The following is a 16001-nucleotide window of genomic DNA, read 5'->3' on the forward strand; positions in this document are numbered from 1 at the left end:
TTAAAAGAAAAACCCGAGTCAAAAGTATTATTGAAACCCCGAATCAAGTCACCCAAGTTGTAACCTAGGTCAAGTTGTAGTTTGGCAAGATGAAGATGAGTTCGTCGATAAGTAAGTCGTAACCTAGGTCAAGTTATAGTTTGACAAGATGAAGATGTGTTTGTCGAAAAGACAATCATCGAACTAAAAAATAGAGATGAACTAAAAATAATAATCTTAGAGAAGATTTCAATATATGACTTTGTTCAAACCTAATTCAAATCCTCGGAACATCAATACCATCATTATCATTATTATTATTATTTCACATTCATCATCTTTGCCAGTATAATAAGTACAGCTGAATCAGCAATGGTTTTGAGGAACAAATGGAAGAAGAGAAGCATGGAATGTGGTAAACGTCAGATGCAATCCACCTGGAATAAAAAGTCAAACACAGTCACAACCCACAGGCTTTCCTAAGCATTCGAAATGTTACTTATCCTATATTAGGAGAGCTAAAACGTGAGTCCGAGAGCTTATCAAGTTACAACAATACAGTATTTAGCATCAATCAACACAAGTCAGCTGATAATCTATATCTGCTAAATTAATCCATCTTTACAGCAATCTTTATCTAGATAAATTGAAGTTGACATGTATTATAGTACTCTCAGAATTAAGAGGTGAGCTGTAGCCTGAAGGCATGCCATTATGATCATAGATGAGTAGCAGTTCGGGTAGAATGAACACGGTTCCCAGATCTCCACAAACATATAAATCCGCTTCTGTGATCTCAAGTCTTCATAGTTTAATCTGATAACTACATGTCATCATATATGTAGTTATTAACTATATTTTGAAGGCAAGCTAATCCATAATGTGCCATTTTTTTTCCAAATAAAGCTAAGCTTGTCAAAGGTTTGGGTCATCGACTAAATATCTATCATATGACAAATATAGAGGAAGTAAAAGAAAGAAAGTCATAGAGCTTGGTAGAAAGTAAGCTTATCCAGCCCTGTAAACCAACTCAATTCTTCTTTTCTCCTACATTTAGCATGGGGCTATCTCGGGATACGAGGCACATTCCAATGATGGCTTCATATTATGTTATACCTCCAGCTCTATCCATGGGTAGAGCTTTCCTAAGGGGTTGATCCTCCTATGGTAACTGACTCACTAACTCATGACCCACGACTAGATACAAATGCTAAAGCCCAGTTAATTACAGTAGACTCATCGAACCCTATAAACCAACTTTCTTTCTTTCCCGCACCCTATGTGGGATTGGATTTGGAGTGTCAAATAGATCTTCTTGGCCTGTTATATCTCATCATTTTAGAATGGAGCAGGCTACTATTTATCGTTATGATGGTTTTCTAGTTAAGTTTGATTCACAGTCCTTCACTAAGTTCTTTCATTTACTACACTATTTTTTGCCACATTACTTGTCCTGGAAAAGGTTCACTCTTATAAAAGATTTGACTCCACAAAAATGACAATAACTTTTGCAAACATATATGAACCAAGAAAGAAAGACTTACCTGGAATTTAAGATGACAAAGAAAGGATCTTCCCTTGATAAACATAAAAGATATGATAGTCCAGAATCCATTTGAGTAATACAAATTGTGGAACTGATAGGACATTTGGAAACAATGGATGCACCGATGCAGCATTCAGCTTAGCAGAAATTTGACCATTTCTGAGACTTCTGGTAACTCCAAAGATTCTACCATTGCGACAGACTACTCTGGTGAAGATAAATCACTAGAAGAAATCAAATTCCAAATAGTTGTTGGAACCTTTCTGATCTTTGGTAGCTGCAACTTTTTCATTTGTCAATGCTGCAGGCTTTGGCAGCCGTTCAATGTCGACGGATTTTGGGATCTCCGGTGGACTTGCACAACGTATCAGTGCCCAGTTAACTCCCTCAAAAAATGGATGCTGTTTTATCTCTGAAGCCCCACGCTTGTATGCAAGCCGTTGCTGAGGCTCCTTCACAAGCAGTCCCCTTATCAGATCTCTGGCAGCGAAGCTCACTGTTGGGGACTCTGGGAAGTGCAATGGCTGCCCGACGACATTGAACAGTGTGGCCCTGTTACCTGATCCCTTGAATGGGGTCTTCCCAAACAAAAGCTCATACATGAAGATACCAAAGGTCCACCAGTCAACGGCACTCCCATGTCCCTCACCCTTGATGATCTCCGGTGCCAAGTACTCATGTGTACCAACAAAAGACATCGACCGAGCATCTGTGGGCTCTACTATGAGCTCTGGCAATGGGCTAACCTGGTTCCCGGTCTCTGATTTCAGCTTCCTGTCCTTGGACTTGGATTTGGAGAAAAGTCGTGGACCAAAGCATGTTGTAGGGGCAACACAAGAAGGATGGATACAGGATGGCTCGACGCAAGCAGGCTGCACACAGTATGCTGAATTGTTCCTCCTGGATGATTCAGAATCTGAATTGATCAATGTTGGGCTTACTGCACAGCGAAGCGAGAGATCGAAATCAGAAAGCATGATGTGGCCATCATTCCGAACAAGAACATTTTCGGGCTTGAGGTCACGGTATATGATTCCAAGCATGTGTAGGTACTCTAATGCCAGGAGGATCTCTGCTACATAGAACCTGCATTTTACGATATTCAGAAACACGGATCATCTAATAGCAGATCCAAAAAAAGTTTTGCTTTGAGAGCAGAGATTCGTGACCGGACTTATCAAGAAAATTTCAATAGAAATTGATTTGCTAATTATGCCACTCAAGTTAGTATCTAGTCTAAAGTATTAGAAACTAATAAAATGAAACAGAGTTTCCTAAGTGTTGTGAGCTTAATATGGTACCTTTCTCAACCTGCCTCATGTTTTTATTCATTCTAATGAAGTGATTAGAATTCTTGAACTTGAAAGGATGTGAACTATTGTAACCAAACTGTTTTGTTCATAGAATTTACTTTGTGGTAGGAACTATGAATACTAGTCGAAAAATTATGTCAAGCAACGTGGATAAACCTAGCAACCATTCATTCGACCAATAATCTAACCAGCATGTAATCAGTTTGTAAAAACCAAATATTTAAGCAACATATACATCATTGAATGTATTGGAGCTCCGGAATTAGCTAAAAAACTACTATTTAGCATGTTGTTTAAGTCCTAGAACAATCTACAGAGATCAATCAACCAAACACTCATGTAAGACAAGAAAAAAAAATTAAAAAAAATGGAGAGTAATATTCAATAACAAGAGAAGAAAAATATTTACTAATAGAAAATAACCTAATGTATAGAAAAAGGATTTCCTCATTGAAGTTTATCCCATTTTTTCCAGCTTATGTTCGTTTAGTTGTGCCACTTCCTTATTTCTATTCAAAGCAACTGAAAGCCCAAAATAAATATTTGTTATTTCCACAATAAGTATTTAAGTGTTGAATCAATGCTTTGAGAAGTAATGAGTTAAAGCAAAGCAATCAATTAAAGAATAAAGGTAACAAAGATGTCAAAAGAATGATGCATTATGCAGCATTATCAACATACACATTTAATTCAGAAACATGGACTCACCAAACCATATCGAAACAAAGGAACATGGAACCTTATGGAAATATCTAATCTATGTTGTGAACACCTGAGTCTAACAAGGAGTAAAAGTGTAGAGCGTACTTCACCGCTTGCTCTGAGAAATGTTTCCTGGGTTGCCTCTGACGAAGGGTATGCAAGTCTCCACCTGGGCAGAACTCCATCACCAAACATGAGAATTTATCAGTTTCAAAGTGGGCATAAAGTGTTGGAAGAAATGGATGATCCAGAGATTGTAGTATCTCCCTCTCTGTCTGAGATCTAAGAAGCTTCTTACGACTAGCTAGTGCTCCCTTATCCATGACCTTCATCGCAAAATAACATTTCGTCCCACTCAACTCTGATAGATACACACTGCCAATATCACCACATCCTAACTTTTTTAACAGCCTAAAATGGCTCAAGCCGAGAGCTCGATCTCTCGAGCGGATCATTTGAATGGCTTCCCATCTTGAATCATTTGCTTTGTGAGGCTTGTTTAAGCTGCTACTTAAACTGCTACATGAGCTCTCGTCACTGACATCACTGTTAGTACTAGGCCTACACAAACTACTTTTTGTGCTCTCAACAAAATCAGCTGTCATACTGCTGGTTGCATCACTAACTTTAGCAGACACGAAGCTTACGAAGCTATCATTTCCACTCTGTTCAGAGTTCTTATCTTTATCTCCACTAACATCCACACCATTTAGTTCTGTGGAAACTCCTTGTTGCATTGGTTGTTTCTGACCATCTGAGGGAACTGTATCATTTGTTTCAGAAGAAAAGATGGCCTTTCCAGGATGATGAATCGATCCTTTATCTTCTTTGATGTCATTCAAAGCATGCTTTGACATGGTCTGGTTTATAGTTACTTGTATGTTGGCTGCATTAGAATCGGACTTGATTGGTTGCAAAGTCTGTGAAGGTTTACAGGAATTTGGTTCTATTTTGTGACTCCCAGATGCTTCAGGTTGTTGCTCGAAGCTGCTTTTTGATATAGTCTTCGAAGCCATGTATTTTATATGCAAATCTTGCTTATAGAACCATGATATGTGACCAATAGGTTGCTTATCAGTTGAAATAAGATATGCAGCACCCAACCAAAAGAATCAAATGTCTCTTTTCCCATCACTGATGGATCTACTCAATGCGGGATCTTCCATCACGTACAACACAGATGAATTCACTGCAACGATGGCAAACTTAGCATTCGATGAATCAATCCCACTGCCTACAAATATGCAAAACATGAATCAAAGAACTCCCTTGAAAGACTAGAGAGAGATTTTAGAGACCCTGTTTTTCTTTTTTTGGGGGGGGAATGAAGAAAGTAACTACACAGCTTTTTCATTTGAAAACCCATCATATAGCAAGATCAAGAAACAGATTGAAAGTTCCAATCACACACTTTTTAAGTGCAGTAGTGACATCAACCAACTCTATCAAGATCAACAGTGCGTGTGATGGTTTCTACTATGTACGTATATAATGCTTTGACATCAGAAATCTTTAACCTCGGAGTAACTTTAGGCTTGGAGATAAGGAAACAGATTTGATATGAGGAACTCAGACATATGGAGCATCGAAGGCTATGTGGCCAGCTTGACACCTATTCGGATGTCTGAGGAAGCACGTCGTCTGCTCACGATGTCAACCGCAACGGAAGTTGATTCAGATAACTTTTCATGTCTCGTAATGCTATTCGGTTTAACGTAAATGCTGACCATCACCGGATACCCGTGGGACTTTTTCTTTTCCCGACATATTCTTGCAGGTCAGTGCCGCTAAATCATCCTACCATCCCCACACCAATCTTGTGACAGTCGGTCCCAAGCCCGACTGGGTCCGCAACTTGTGCTGACCCATCGGACAAGCAAAATCGACATTAACAAGATTTCAACTCCGACAGCGGATTAGCATGCAGAAAAGAGGTAGTCAAAAGGAGGTCGGCATGGCACAAAAGAGTGCATCAAGATACGAACTTCCACAGCAGAGAGGATGAACATCCAAACCCACCTCAAAACAAGGGGACTTATTGGGCAAAGGACCAGAGACAGCCTGGATTAGGGCATCGACGCCTTAGCAAAACAAGTTTTCTTATCTGAAGAGGCCTCAGGAAAACGAACCGATCGAGGAAATCATGGATCACAAAACACCGATCAAGCCAGCCCCAGAAAAATGCGAGCTTTGTACGGCAAAAAAGAGTCCCGAACCTCAGGAAAACCCACAAGAAAGGGCTTAACAGTGCAGACCAACAGATCACCGGCCTCAAAGCACAAATAACAGATCTAAAATCCTACGGAACCAAAGAGAGTGAGGAGAACTGGGGAGAAGATGGAGGTGCAAGAAATCAAACAAAGAACCATACCTGGTGCCAAGGACACAACTTTAGGGCTTCGGATTGGCAGGCGGCGAGAGCGTGCGTCGAGGCCACCGCAAAGCAAGCGAGAGAGCGAAGTGAAGAAGCGGGGGAAGCGAGGTTTATCCCAAGGAAAATTACGAGGGAGGGGAGCCGCACCGCAGCGGTTCGGGAGCTTTCGGACGGTGTGTCTGTGTGTGTGAAAAGAAGAGTCTGGTCAAAGCTCAAAAAAGCTCGCTTTTTTGTATCAGCCAATTGTTCCATTGGTTTCTCAGCTTGTCAACAGTGTGCTACCCAATCACCTGCCTCTGTCTATGCACTTCCCCAAGGATTGGTCCCCTCCTCTCTCTCTCTCTCTCTCTCTCGTCACAAAAGCACATTTTGCTCGATTAAATCAGCCCCAAACACTTCAGGGGTGACGAGGCTCGTTATAGACTTGATAATTGGCTCCCATATTTTTCCCAATAGGCTCATGAAATCATTTGTTAGACTGAATCAGCCCCAAAAATTTCAAGGGTTGATGAAGCTTCTCACAGACCTGATGACCAGGTCCTATGTTTTCATCTCTAACATGTGAAAGAAGCCATTTTGATGGACTGAATCATCTAAAATTTGAAGGGTGATGAGGCTGCTCACCAAGCTGGTGCCTGGGTCCCATGTTTTCAACTCCAATATGCCAAAGATACCATTTTGCTGGACATTAAAATTTCAGGGCCGATGAAGCTTCTCACAAACCTGATGGATCTCATGTTTTCAAATCCATTTTGCTGGATTGAATCAGCCTCTAAGATTTCAGGGGTGATGAGGCTTCTCACAGATTGGGTATGGTATGCCCAAGAAACCCCTCTCAAATTTCAGGGGTCTCATGTTTTCAGCTCCAACAAGACTGAATGGGCCCCTAAAATGATACCACCTTGAAGTGTTTCCACCTAAATATCTGGACTGAATCACCCTAAAAAAAAAAAGTTTTATGAGTGATTCACATGCTTAATATATGATGTCACTGATGAGTTATTTCCACATAAACAACAGAATCATCCTTGAAAGGAAAAAAAAATGAATCATGGGTGATGTGGCCTTAAAGAGTATATAAGTGGATATCATGTTTTAATACCTTAATCATTGATCTATACACAACAAATGATATATATATTGTCAACTCAAAATTGTTTTTCTTTGACTTGCTTGCATACAATGCAACATATTACAATGGTAAGGGTTTACAACTAAATATAATGTAAGGAATTTTTCTCACCACATGCATGCCAACTGCACAAGTTCTACACTCTATAACATCATTAACCATTCTGCGATGATAATTCTCACTACTATATGTATGTAATAGAAATTACATACGTATAGTAGAAAAAACCATCCATATTATTATAGAAAAAACCATCCTATAACATCAAATCACAAGTCTCTTTCATTTCTCTATCATTATAGAAAAAAACCATCCATATTAGATTTTATTGTCTACAGAATTTGAATTTAAACTCTATTTATGATTCATTATTTGGATCATATCATTTTCTTTTTTTAATAAATATTAAATTTTTAACTATCTATTCTTTATACCCTTTTAGGCATAAGCTCTCCGGAGATCCAATTGGACCTTTCAATATAACTATCTATCAGATAATTATACGAGTGAAGCAAATTAATTCAAAAGTTTACAGTTAGAAAATAATAAAATAAATATAAAATATTTACCCAAGATTAAGATTCTTTTATTAGTCTTTGTATCTGAAAGCAGGTATAAAAAGATCAACTGTATAAACTTTTCATTATTTATTTATGTTTATTATCACGCCATACATCAATAAAAAATCAATGGATGGTTAAGAACACCAAAGTGCACAAAGGATTAATATTAAAGATCTAAATATACTGCACAAACCGTGGCCATAATAGAGAATGAAATTAAAGGAATAGAAAAAGTGTTGGTAATGGAAACTGGTAAAGTATCCTAAGATAATAATATCATGTTTCAGTTGACGTTTGGACTGAGATTTTGATCAATATTTTGGTCGGTTTGGTTATATTATTATTATTATTATTATTATTATTATTATTATTATTATTATTATTATTATTATTATTTTAATGCTCAGAAACAATGCCTTCCATGCCTGCTGGTGAGCCCACACCATTGCTCGTTTACATCATCCATTCGTCATCACTGCTCATCACAGTCTCCTCCTCTTTCTCCATCGCATCTTCTTCTTCTCCTCCACCCCATATATATCCTTCCTCCTCTCCTCACAATTCCTCTTCCTCTGGCCTACACATCCTTCTTGTCCTCAAGTTTTTTTCCATTCTTCCTCTCCTATCTTATCAACACAAAATACAAAATATGTTAACCAATCATATGGGTTCGGACGAGTCCTTACCATAGACAAACCAACAGTATGGAATAATATGCTGCTTGTTCCAAAACCAGTAAAGGCAACCATAGAATACCAATCTAGGAACTGCAAAAATTATTCTCATCCATAGTGCCACATCCAATGCAGAACCCAATACATGACTTGCATAATTTTCTCAAAAGCACACCTGCAGTCAAAAAGTTGTGTCAATGTCAACAGTTCAAAAGGTTCACCAACATATGGCACTGTTGGGAGTTCAAATGTTACGATCTTATGTGCATGAGTCATGACAAGCTTCCAAGTGCCTCATTTTGACAGAGAACAATAAGCAGATGTAGAGTGGAAAAAGCTTTGACTTAAATAATCTACCACAACTTTAGACTCAGTCAAAACTTTTGCAGCTAATGTAGAAAGGACTTTAATTTGAAGAAATTGAAGAAAATATACCACAATTGTTAGCATCATTCAAAACTTTTACTGCTAAATGCAGTACACTGAAGACACTTAGAAGAAGCAGCCGAGGTGACAAATTTCCCTCAAACATTGTAGAAAGTGCTACAAATTCTGAATCAACAATCCAAAAAGTTCACCAACATATGGCAGTTCAAATATTATGATCTTATGTGCATAAATCATGACAGACAATAATACTAAGCAGATACAGAGTGAAAGGACTTTTGATTTGAATAAAATTTACCACAATTGTTAGCATCAGTCAAAACTTTTGCTGCTCAATGCACTACTCCGCAGTTTACCAAGAAGAAGGTGACAAATTTCAATCACTGTAGCAGGTTCTGCAAAGGTTATGTTAACAATAAGTTCACCAATATATGGCACTGTTGAGAGTTCAATATATTACGATCTTATCAGCATAAAATCATGTTAGACCTCCATGTTCTTCATTATGACAGAACAACAATAAGCGGGTGTAAAGTGGAAGGGATTTTGAATTGAATAAAATCTAAAACAACTGTTGGCATCAATAAAAAATTTTGTGGTACAGCAGTCTTGGTCCTCCGGTGATGATACTTTGCTGCTTCCAATATACTACTGGTTTATGCTTCAGTTGCCGAATGCTTCCCTGTTATCTGGCCAAGTGCACAAACACATTTAGTGGATGTTTCCAACTCAATATAATCAAACCCTGGATTGAGACCTGTGAATTAGACATAAGTCTCCTAAATGTACCCTAACATGAGATTTATGCGACAACTTTGTCCTAGATTCTTTCCAACAGAAGCGAGAGCTAAGCCAAATACTAAACCCAGAATGAGCCAAATACATAAGTCTCAAGGAAAGCACTTCATTTTCCACAACAGGCTGCAATTTTTGCAGCTTGTCTTCTGCTTCTGTACAACTTCCTTTTTCTATTTTTTTTCTTTCTGTAAAATTTTGATGCCTTAAAATATTGTTTTAGGATCATTCTGTAGAACTGTTGTCACTATGACCTGAACTGTTTTAGGAACCATTTAGCTGCAAGAAGAGAACTAGAGAAGGATTTTTTAGCTTTTTCCCTGATACATAGATAAACCCTGTTTGATTGTAGGAATAAGTAAATGAATTATGATATTCTTAAATGGAAGAAAGTCATTTTATCAAAGAAATTTTTTTTTTGCCAGATATCTGAAAATTAGCCTTTCATTTATTTTAGCTACTGCCAACCAAATACTGTATCCAATTAGAATGATTACAAATGAGGAGAACAAAGAAAAAATAATGAGACATTTGCTTGCCTACATTGTATAACATTTGCTAACAGTTTCATTGAATAACATAGAACTCACAAACCTAACAGATTTTTGGAAGCATTAAATGAATCCAAAGACGGTTAATAGTTTTATTACTACCTCAACATGACATCATCAAGGAAAGAACAAGATAATCAATAAGCCTCTACATTCTCTGATATGGAAAATTATATACAAAGAACATGTTTCCACAACATGACCTGGTCTTAAAAAAAAAAAAGACCTCATCTTGATTATCAAAATTGCAAAAGCAAAATATCAAAAAGAAAGAGAAGACGAGACAAATTTATCAAAAAGAAAAAGAAAACAAAGAAGTTAGCTTGGTCAGTCAAGCAAATGCTTCCTTTGCTCCATGGAGTTGTTCCCTCAAACAGAATCCACAATATCCATACCAACCTTCTGGTCGTCCATGGTTGATTTGGGTTTTAAGGTGAATGAATTTTGCTTTGGAAGTAGCTTCTTACTTGCTGCTGCTGACTCCTTCAACATGTTGAGGTAAGTATAGAATGACATTCCACTCAGAGCAACAACAGCACCGCATAAACTAATCATTCCCGGATCAGAATTAAAGAATACATATCCACCAAGCATAATGACACATGTTTTGAACTGCCCCAAAACAACATGAGAAGTAGCAGATGTCGCACTGCATAACATGAATCAGAATGAAAAGAGAGTTACAGGAGTAAAGAAGGGAGGCTTTTTACCATCACAATAGTGTAATGACATGTTAACTTAGTGTTACAATCAAAGATAATATACATTTCAGCAAGGCAGCTATATGATGGATATGAAATGAGAAAACCGACAGAAATAATATGACAGAAAAGCTCCGGGAGCCACAAACCCATCTTATTAATGGTGGAATAACTCGTGCATATCATGAAAGTAACAGGTGCAGTTTAGTTTGTAGCTTTAGTTGTGTAAATTTACCTCTTTCAAGTTGTTGATAACCTTCCTCCAAAAACAGAAACTGTATTCTTATAAGGCTTGACTGAAAAAGTGAAGTCCCATGTAAAAAATGGTTTGAAAGGATAACATCTGTGCAGGTGAAGTTTGAACAAACAATATATTGAGTTCCAAAATGGAGAATTTCCCATCACATGAATGATATGTTTGTCATCTCAGTGTTGTGAAGGAAGCATTATTACTAAATATCCACTGATGAAACTGCAACAGATGACACAAAAAAATATTCTAAACCAAGACATTAAAAAATATATTGACATGATAAATTTTAAATCCCTACTCAGGAAGTGTGAAAGTTTTCTTGCTAAAATGATTATCTTAAATGTCACAAAAGACTTACCCAAGTGCCAAAGCTCCAGACCACTGAAGGAGAAATCCAAATAAAGCTGATATGATGATGGCAGCCACATTGTTCCAATTCCAGTTGAAGGATAAAACACCTGGTGGATCTAACAAAGGCATCAAAGCTACGAAGAAGAATATAGTGATTGGGCTAGTTTTCCACATCAACCTGATCAAATGACCACAGATTCAGTAGAATTCTTAGAAGCAGTGACTAGCTTAGTAGATCTAGTTAGCTTACGCAAGAGCAGTCCAATTTCCAGTTTGTTGCATATTTGACCATAGAATTTTATTTATAGCACCAGGCACGATCCATGCTAATGCTACACAAGCACCAAAAAAGTTGAATTCTAGATCAGTGACAGTTGCAACAGCCACACTGATTGAGACAATAGCCAATGTGATAACCTGCATTGCCCAAGAAAGAAAGGAAAAACAAAATTGAAGGTTATTTACTGTGAAATAAGCACTGATAACTAAATCAAGTAAGATTTGGGAACCAATATAATCCGTCTATATCTTAGATTTTCTTTAGTTGTATATTAGCATACACCTTAAACAAGTTTAAATTATGTGCACATTTCACTTAAAACCCAGTCTCTAAGACATTGTCAAACTATTTTCAATTACTTTTAGGAAAACAGATACATATACCTTTATGCTCAATTACAAGTGTCAGACAAAGATGTGGTATTTTGGCCTATTAGGTGTATATTCACAGGAAAAGAAGCTACCATATAGATTTTGCTGCATATTCAGGTGTATAAAATGTTTAATTTTAATGGTGTGTAGACAACAATGTATGGAAAAATGAACCAGCTAGAACTTCCATATCTTCAGCACTTCCTAAGAAAATATTTAGCTCGAGCCAGACCAACTCCATCAGAGTTATAAAATACTGAAGAAAGAGATGATTAATAGGACAAGCAAGTGCACCTTGTGAATAGAAACCTTCTTGTTGAAAATCATAAACTCAGCTAGAACAATTGTTGGAGTGACAGCTATCTTAGCCATCTGATAGAAACCCACACTGCAAATAAGAACCCGATAAAAAATAACAGAAGAAAGAGATCCAAGCATCAGAACCAAATAGGGCATCACTTTGCAAGGAAAAGGGGAGTATAGCTTCCAAATCATATCAGTTCTTGCATGACAATCTCACCTGTTATGTTGTAAGCTGACATTAGCGAGCCCTGTGGCAAGAGACATCACTGCACCCAATAGAAATAAAGAAGAAAATGGTGTGGCTTTAGAAGGAGGCGAAGCAGGCAGTAGAGAGAGTGCCTTGAAGATGGCCATGAGAAGCCAAGAAGTTACATAGTGGATCAAAGAAAGTGCAACTGGGAAATTAAACCCAACCTTGCCCATCACCTGTAGAAAAAGGAGTAAGGCTTATTCTATCTTACTGAATTAAAACAGATACATTGAAAAGGAAGTTGCCGTTAACTAGAGGAATTGATGTGATTTATTATATAGACAGACTTGGGTGGTGTAGGTGACATGAGAAAACGCACCACTTTGTTGGCCATGATTATTCCAACAGCAACAATGAAATTAAAGGTCATTGCCACAAATGGACCGCATAACCTTTGTTGCTGATGTTTTGCTCCTTCTGAAGTATGAAAATCACTGTAAAAGGAACTTTGCGGCTGTTCCAGTGCTCGACCTGTCAGCATGATATTCTGATATAAGAATACAAGAATCAGCCAATGTAGTCTATCCTATTCTTCTTTCCCTAGTATCAGATGATCAATAAACACTGTATTTTCTTTTAAAAAGTGCTGTGTGCTATTTGCTTTTAGGGAAACGGATAGAGAAAAACTGAACAGTCTTGCAAAGATGGGGACGTTAGCGACCGAAATTATGGTGATATGAAAAAAGAATGGAATTTTCCCTCGATCTTTCTAGTTATGCATAGCTGTGACAGCTCACAAGCAAGCAGCTAACGATGAAGCTTACAGTGACGCATAAGGAATCTCATTTATATTACTTATACGAACCTGAGTATACATAAGTACAAAAAGCAAGCAGCATCAAAAGCATAAAGATTCCAGGGTTTCAGTCGGTCATGGTTTTGTGTAACATGACCTTATATCAGTCACTACCGAATCTAACAAAGAAGGCACCCAGACTACTGGGTTTGGGAGTCAACGACTAATTAGGGCTTAACTTTGCAAGTCAAATGCATTGAAGAAAAATAATAATGGGAAAAAGTTCACAAATTAATCTGATAGAAAAAAAGAGATAGCAGGCGATTCGGACTGGGGAAAGATGGAATAATCTGGCACAATGGTCTATATTTGTGTTCTTAGAAATTCGTCCAAGCGTACTACATTATTAGAAACTTACCAACAAACAATTATAGGAGGTGAGATTAGAACAATCAACTAAGGGCACCAAATAATAAGAAAGCAATGGTGGAAAACAGAGAATTAGAATGAGAATTTTGAGGCTCGATAAATCCATATTCGTAAGCTAAAACAAATAATGAAAAAGGAATCAATTCGAGAAAGAAGGGAAAGCACTCAGCGACCACTTCCCCCCGTCTTAGGGGAAACAAGGGCAAAAGATCTGTTTCTTCCCCAGGGACTACCCCCTCATATAACTCAAATATCGCGTCATTATGGCGACCACCACCGATCGAAGAAAAGAAGGGTACCGTTCTCTCCGGCATCGCTGTCTTTGCGCTTGACGAACCTCCTCCCGGCCTTTCCCAGTATGGATTCCCACACTCCCATTCCCACTCAGGACAAAAGAGCATCAGCCCGGACCGAAAGATCCGGCCTTTCCGCAACGAAACCACAGGTAAAGCTGGGGAAAGCAAGGGGAAGAGAGAAAGTGTGGGTCTTTCCTGAACTCTCCACCGGATTTGAGCAACGAAAGCAAAGGAGACGGTTGGAGACCAAGGGAAAAAAAGAACAAAAGAAAAGGCGAAGGGGGGTATTTTGGGCTACGACCGGTGTCTAAGAGCTGCTGCTTTCCTCGTTAATAATATTCATCCATATTATATTGTTGAACGATTCGAATTGAAATAGTTTATATTGTTGGTTTGATATATATATTCTTTATTAAAGAAACCAACAAACTAACTGCTACAGTATATGGTGTTGGTGGCCGGTACTAATGCTGATATCGATGAAAAAGTAAAAAACTTCTTTTTTTTTATTCTTGAATTGAATCAATAATATAAAAAACATCTATACTGTTATTATTGTTCAATCATTTAATAGTTATTTAGACAATATATAATATATATATATGATATTCAAAACATCTTTGTTATTATGCAATTATTTAATAGTTATTTAGACAAGATTATATACATAGGGTTTTCATGAATAATGTGATATTTAAAACATCTTTTCTTGTTTGTTGTTTATTATCAAATATGTGAGATTGTTAAGAAACATTGCATGTATGAAGGGGTGGGTTTCATGTTATACTTTCATGTAAGCTAAAAACTATGAGTTTGTCAAAAAAAAAAAAAAACATTGCATATATCTTTGTTACTGTTTATTATTTTTTTAAATCAAAAATAATGCGTCACATATTAATAAAAAAATTATAGTTATATTTTTTTCCCTAGAAGTTCAAATGTCAAAAATATTAGCATGATATTTTTAAGAAAATTTTAAAAAGTATTTAAAAATGAAAAGATAATATACTGTGAAGGACCTGAATAATTCTAAAAAAATAAAAATAAAAAACACTAGCATATGTTCGTATGGATCCAATTTAAAGGTGTCATAAAATTTTTAGGGCATTTTGAGATGTTCCAAAAAAACAATGCAACACATATTAGTAAAACTTTTTTTATAGTCAATTTTTTATCAGGTGTTTGGAACCTAATTAGGAGGTCAAATGTCAAAAAAAAAAAAAAAAAAAGAGTGCATGGTATTTTTGAGGAAATTTAAAACAGTTTAAAAAATAAAAAATGGCACATCATATAGGATTGAAATAATTTTTAAAAATATCAAAAAAATTCTAAAATAAAAAACATTGACATATGTCCATCTAGATCTCATTAAAAGGTATTCAAAAACTCTTGATGCATTTTGAGTCCTTCTACGTGGTGCACTATTTTTGGATTTTGACAAAAAATAATGTTTCACATATTAGTAATTTTTTTTATGATCGATTTTTACCTAATTAGAAGGTCAAACAAATGTCAAAAACTTGCATGAGTGCATGATATTTTTGTAGAGATTAAAAAAGCTTTTGAAAAATAAAAAATGGCACAATATGCATGAGTTGAATAATTCTAAAAAATATCAATAAATTTCTTAAAATTGGAAAATACTAACATTTGTCCATCTAGATCAAATTCAAAGATATATCTGAAATTTCAAAACATTATGACAAGTCTATGTGATTCATTAGTTTTGACTTTTCCCCAATATAGTACATCGCATATAAAAAAATATTTTTTGGGGGGCTAAATTTTTACCGAGTAATTGTAACTTATTAGAAGCTCAAATGTTAAAGATCATTGAATGAGTGCATGATATTTTTATAAATATTTGAAAAATTTTAGAAAATTAGAAAATGACACTTTGTAGAATCTAAAAATGTAAAAAAAATAATACATCGTATATTAGGAAATCTCTAAAATAGAAAATTACTAACCTACATCCATCTAGATCAAATTTAAAAGATATCTCTAAAATTTTA

At 36.5% G+C, this 16001-nt stretch overlaps 2 protein-coding genes across 4 annotated transcripts; both read right to left on the reverse strand.

The window, feature by feature from the left end:
* Positions 1-1524: 1524 nt before the first annotated feature.
* Positions 1525-6117, reverse strand: LOC103971006 (serine/threonine-protein kinase D6PK). Of its 2 annotated transcripts, none has more exons than XM_009384922.3 (3): positions 5912-6117; positions 3646-4729; positions 1525-2611 (listed from the first exon to the last, which is right to left on the reverse strand). In XM_009384922.3, exons 2-3 carry the CDS (start codon positions 4554-4556, stop codon positions 1750-1752), a joined length of 1773 nt encoding a protein of 590 aa, XP_009383197.2. In that variant the 5' UTR covers positions 4557-4729; positions 5912-6117; the 3' UTR covers positions 1525-1749. The 2 variants fall into 2 exon arrangements, with proteins under 2 accessions (XP_009383197.2, XP_009383196.2); XM_009384921.3 differs by having other exon boundaries at positions 3646-4774.
* A 4033-nt stretch (positions 6118-10150) lies between these two features.
* LOC103971007 (nucleotide-sugar uncharacterized transporter 2-like) lies at positions 10151-14292 on the reverse strand. 2 transcript variants are annotated; one of them, XR_001976192.2, is made up of 8 exons: positions 13990-14292; positions 12845-12996; positions 12493-12701; positions 12267-12360; positions 11572-11738; positions 11329-11499; positions 10953-11189; positions 10530-10665 (listed from the first exon to the last, which is right to left on the reverse strand). XR_001976192.2 is itself a non-coding variant. In XM_009384924.3 (7 exons), the coding sequence occupies exons 1-7, from the start codon at positions 14066-14068 to the stop codon at positions 10386-10388; spliced, it is 1152 nt and encodes a 383-aa protein (XP_009383199.1). In that variant the 5' UTR covers positions 14069-14291; the 3' UTR covers positions 10151-10385. The 2 variants fall into 2 exon arrangements, 1 of the variants encoding a protein (XP_009383199.1); XM_009384924.3 differs by lacking the exon at positions 10953-11189 and having other exon boundaries at positions 10151-10665; positions 13990-14291.
* Between the last annotated feature and the right edge of the window lie 1709 nt (positions 14293-16001).

This window comes from Musa acuminata, chromosome BXJ3-6 (genome assembly GCF_036884655.1).
Source record: "Musa acuminata AAA Group cultivar baxijiao chromosome BXJ3-6, Cavendish_Baxijiao_AAA, whole genome shotgun sequence".
Classification (NCBI taxonomy): domain Eukaryota; kingdom Viridiplantae; phylum Streptophyta; class Magnoliopsida; order Zingiberales; family Musaceae; genus Musa; species Musa acuminata.

What these genes read in the sequence shown, in the direction of transcription:
- LOC103971006 (XM_009384922.3), bottom strand. Translation starts at nt 4,556, where the DNA reads ATGGCTTCGAAGACTATATCAAAAAGCAGCTTCGAGCAACAACCTGAA. An exon ending in TTCTCAGAGCAAGCGGTGAA is followed by an intron (nt 2,612 to 3,645) that starts GTACGCTCTACA and finishes CGTAAAATGCAG; the next exon opens with GTTCTATGTAGCAGAGATCC.
- LOC103971007 (XM_009384924.3), bottom strand. Translation starts at nt 14,068, where the DNA reads ATGGGAGTGTGGGAATCCATACTGGGAAAGGCCGGGAGGAGGTTCGTC. An exon ending in CAGCGATGCCGGAGAGAACG is followed by an intron (nt 12,997 to 13,989) that starts GTACCCTTCTTT and finishes TCATGCTGACAG; the next exon opens with GTCGAGCACTGGAACAGCCG. An exon ending in TAATCATGGCCAACAAAGTG is followed by an intron (nt 12,702 to 12,844) that starts GTGCGTTTTCTC and finishes CTTTTTCTACAG; the next exon opens with GTGATGGGCAAGGTTGGGTT.